The 3330-nt window shown below is 37.5% G+C and overlaps 1 protein-coding gene across 2 annotated transcripts; it reads right to left on the bottom strand.

The window, feature by feature from the left end:
• Nucleotides 1–745: 745 nt before the first annotated feature.
• Nucleotides 746–3093, bottom strand: Vmn1r172 (vomeronasal 1 receptor 172). 2 transcript variants are annotated; one of them, NM_001362150.1, is made up of 2 exons: nucleotides 2944–3093; nucleotides 746–1920 (listed from the first exon to the last, which is right to left on the bottom strand). In NM_001362150.1, the coding sequence occupies exon 2, from the start codon at nucleotides 1715–1717 to the stop codon at nucleotides 776–778; it is 942 nt and encodes a 313-aa protein (NP_001349079.1). In that variant the 5' UTR covers nucleotides 1718–1920; nucleotides 2944–3093; the 3' UTR covers nucleotides 746–775. The 2 variants fall into 2 exon arrangements, with proteins under 2 accessions (NP_001349079.1, NP_109660.1); NM_030735.1 differs by having other exon boundaries at nucleotides 746–1820.
• Between the last annotated feature and the right edge of the window lie 237 nt (nucleotides 3094–3330).

Below are 3330 nucleotides of genomic sequence, written 5' to 3'. Positions count from 1 at the left end.
TTTTGGATTGGAGACCTAGGAAGTATAAGAGCCAAAGGGGAAGGAGGGCACAAAAGAAGTAAGATCCTTTAAGCACAGCATGCACATATACACTCCAAGAAAATGAGAGTTTATGTACTAGACCTTCATGGCTCTGTACATGATGAGATCCTAGAACTTAAAGACATGGACACATGCACTCAACATTGACCCAGAAGCTAGATGATAACCACATGTTATTTAAAAAAAAAAGAACTTTTTTTTGCAAGGGGGATCTCCCAGGGGGAAACAAGTCATTCTTATGGGTAGGCCCCATGCAAATCAGTAGATGGCCAATACAAAATGAACTTACTGGCATCCCTTAGGTTCATTTTCTCATAATGGTTATTCAGGGAATTCCTTTTACTTTTAAACTCATGTGTCTATTGTGTACATTTTATGGTTTTCAGTTTTGCATTTTTATGGGATTACTGTGTGTGAAAACGTGTGTGTCTGTGTCTATACATGTTTCTTGAGCTTTTTATTTACATTGTCTGATGCTCTGAAACAGCAAGAGTAACACATTGACTTCCCAAGACAAGGGAAAACTTATGTGATCTACCTCCCTTTCCCTACCTCCTTTTCTCCTTCCTTCCTTCAGGGTCTCTGGATGACAATCTGACATAGATATAACTTTATATTCTGATCTGATCACATTGGTTACATGGTAATTTTCCTGCCTCAACCACATTAGTGCTAGGATTACAATAGTGTGTCATGACCATCATACAGATATTCTACCCAGGTTTATTGAGTATCAGTGACTGTTAATAAAAGCATTTTCTGTGTTTATCCCTTTGGCTGATATTTTTTTAGGACCCCTAAAGATCAACATTAAGGGAGAAATGGTGGGGAAACTTGCAGCCCAAATTCCACTGACATGCCTCAACCATACACGAAAATGCACAAAAGAAATGTGAAAGAAAATACAAATACAATCGAGAAGATAAAAGCATACAAATGTGATCACCAGCATGAGAATTGTGTATGCTGCTCTGGCCTCTGGTTGAAGTCCCAGGCTCCCATTGGACCTGTGAATGTGTTTCAGGCTTTGGTGATGTCTATACAAGAGAAGCATCATGGAAACACTGGTCCATACCATGATGCTGATGAATATGGCATCGTGGACAAATCGTAAGAAGACCATGACTAACTCAAAACCAGAGTTAGAACATACCCATTTGCTGTTCGGGTCAGTGTCATTGTCTGTGTTCCATGGACCACTGATTTTTATAGGGATGTAGACATTATTTAAGACACTGATAATCCAACAACTATTACAAGAATAGTGCACAAATGTCGAGGTATTTCCTCTGAGTATCACTCTACTCCATTTACCAGGAACAAGAACGATAAACTGGTAAGTGCTCAGGACACAAGTAGTACACATGTTTGCACTTCGAGCCACCAGACGAATGAAGTACTCAAGCTTACAGTTGAGGTTATTCAGAGGATTCCTTGGAACAAAAACTGTCATATTGCTTGGAAACCCAGTGAGGAGGATAATCAAGAGATTGCCCACAGCAATGTGGGCAAGAATGACATGTTTTGGTCTCAGTTGAGGGCCAGCAAAGTTAGGAGATAAATTATGGACAAGCAGAAGAATGTTGGCCACAGCTGCAATACCAACCTGGCAAAGCAAGATGATTTGAAGGGCCACTTCCTCAGTGGTTTTCAGGGCTTTATTAAGAGCAGACATAGAAAGACTTGGGTGAAAAATTGAGTGAAAATCAAGTGAGACAATATTGTCTTCAAAACTCTTGTTAATTGTCTGTGCTTTGCAAATTATTTGTAGTATTTTCCTGGGTAAGAAGACACCACTGTATTAAAACTCAGGAACATTTCCTGGAGAGTTCTACACAGGCGTTAACTCCCAATATCATTTTGTACATATTGTACTTTCTGCTGCATAATGATAAAAGTGTATGAATGAAACAACTCTATCTCAGTTACTCAACATACACACATTTTAACATGGACTCTGGTGTACATGTGAACACCTGAAAAATTATAGACAGGAGGACATCACTCCTTCATTTAAATTCAAGATCTTTTCTTGTGTTATAGAAATGTTTTAAGAAATGCAGATTTGCCACTGGAGACATGGTCCTGAATCTAATGTACTTTACTGGCATTTGTGGTAATGCATACTTGTATTTCCACTCATTCATGCAAGCAAAGCACTCATGCAGATAAAACAAAATAAGTAATATTAAAAAAATAATACAAATGTATAAAAGACAATGTATACTTTATAATACAATGTGACTGAAATAAGTTACAAAAATTAGCTATCCACTTTTGATATATTTTTACCATATTCATTGAAGTTATAGAATACAAAATACTACTTAAATAAATTACTACTATTTTTGCCCACAGATAAACCTTGATTTACATACATAGCACCTATGTGGAGTAAAGCCACAGGGACCAAATCATATCATTGATTTATAATATTCTATAGTTTATCTCTTTTACTAAGAAGTCAGATGCTGGATACATAACTGATTCATCTAACCTTCCCACAACCATGCTCAAACCAATAACATCATCACAGTTGAAAACATTTCAGGGGCTGGAGAGATGACTCAGTGGTTAAGAGCACTGACTGTCCTTCTGATGGTCCTGAGTTCAAATCCCAGCAACCACATGATGGCTCATAACCATCTGTAATGGGATCCCACTCTCTCACTCCCAGTGTACTTACATATAATAAATACTTATTCAGTGGTATTTTCAATTGAGTGCTAACCCATGAAACATACACTTTTGGGCAATAAAGAAATCAATGAAATAACTCCATAAATTAGAGAGACAAAACAACAAACACTATAAATATTAATGTCAGCTTCAAAAGATGCTCTTGAGTTGCATGCGAACAAGAGAATTTTAAGCAGAAATCTACAAATGTAGGAATCTCACCTGCCAAATCACATCAAGGATCAGGTGGCTCACAGGGATGAAAGCCTTCTTCTTAGCATTTACTGAAGAAAAACAGCTATGACTGTCTTCCTTTGAAGACTCTCTGGGCATTTACTTCCTGAGCAGATCCAAGGAAAGGCTTATACTTCCCACATTTTCCACAGAGTGCTGTGCAGATTACTGAACGCGACCAGGATATTTATCCTCATGAAAGCACAGTGTATCAGGAGTAATATCCCTCAAAGACTCCATTACTGTGTCATCTGTGGTATCAGTGTCTTACAGGATAATTTGGGATACATCTGATAGAGAAAAAATGTCATATATCCCCTGAGGAAATCTCTATTTTTACCTTCTAATAGTTAATGATGATGTCTATAAATTTGT

This window comes from Mus musculus, chromosome 7 (assembly GCF_000001635.26).
Source record: "Mus musculus strain C57BL/6J chromosome 7, GRCm38.p6 C57BL/6J".
Taxonomy (NCBI): Eukaryota; Metazoa; Chordata; class Mammalia; order Rodentia; family Muridae; genus Mus; species Mus musculus.
The sequence above is the reverse complement of the archived record's forward strand: the minus strand, read 5'-3'. Positions and strand labels throughout refer to the sequence as shown.

Coding starts and splice junctions, on each gene's coding strand:
- Vmn1r172 (NM_001362150.1), bottom strand. CDS start 1,717: ATGTCTGCTCTTAATAAAGCCCTGAAAACCACTGAGGAAGTGGCCCTT.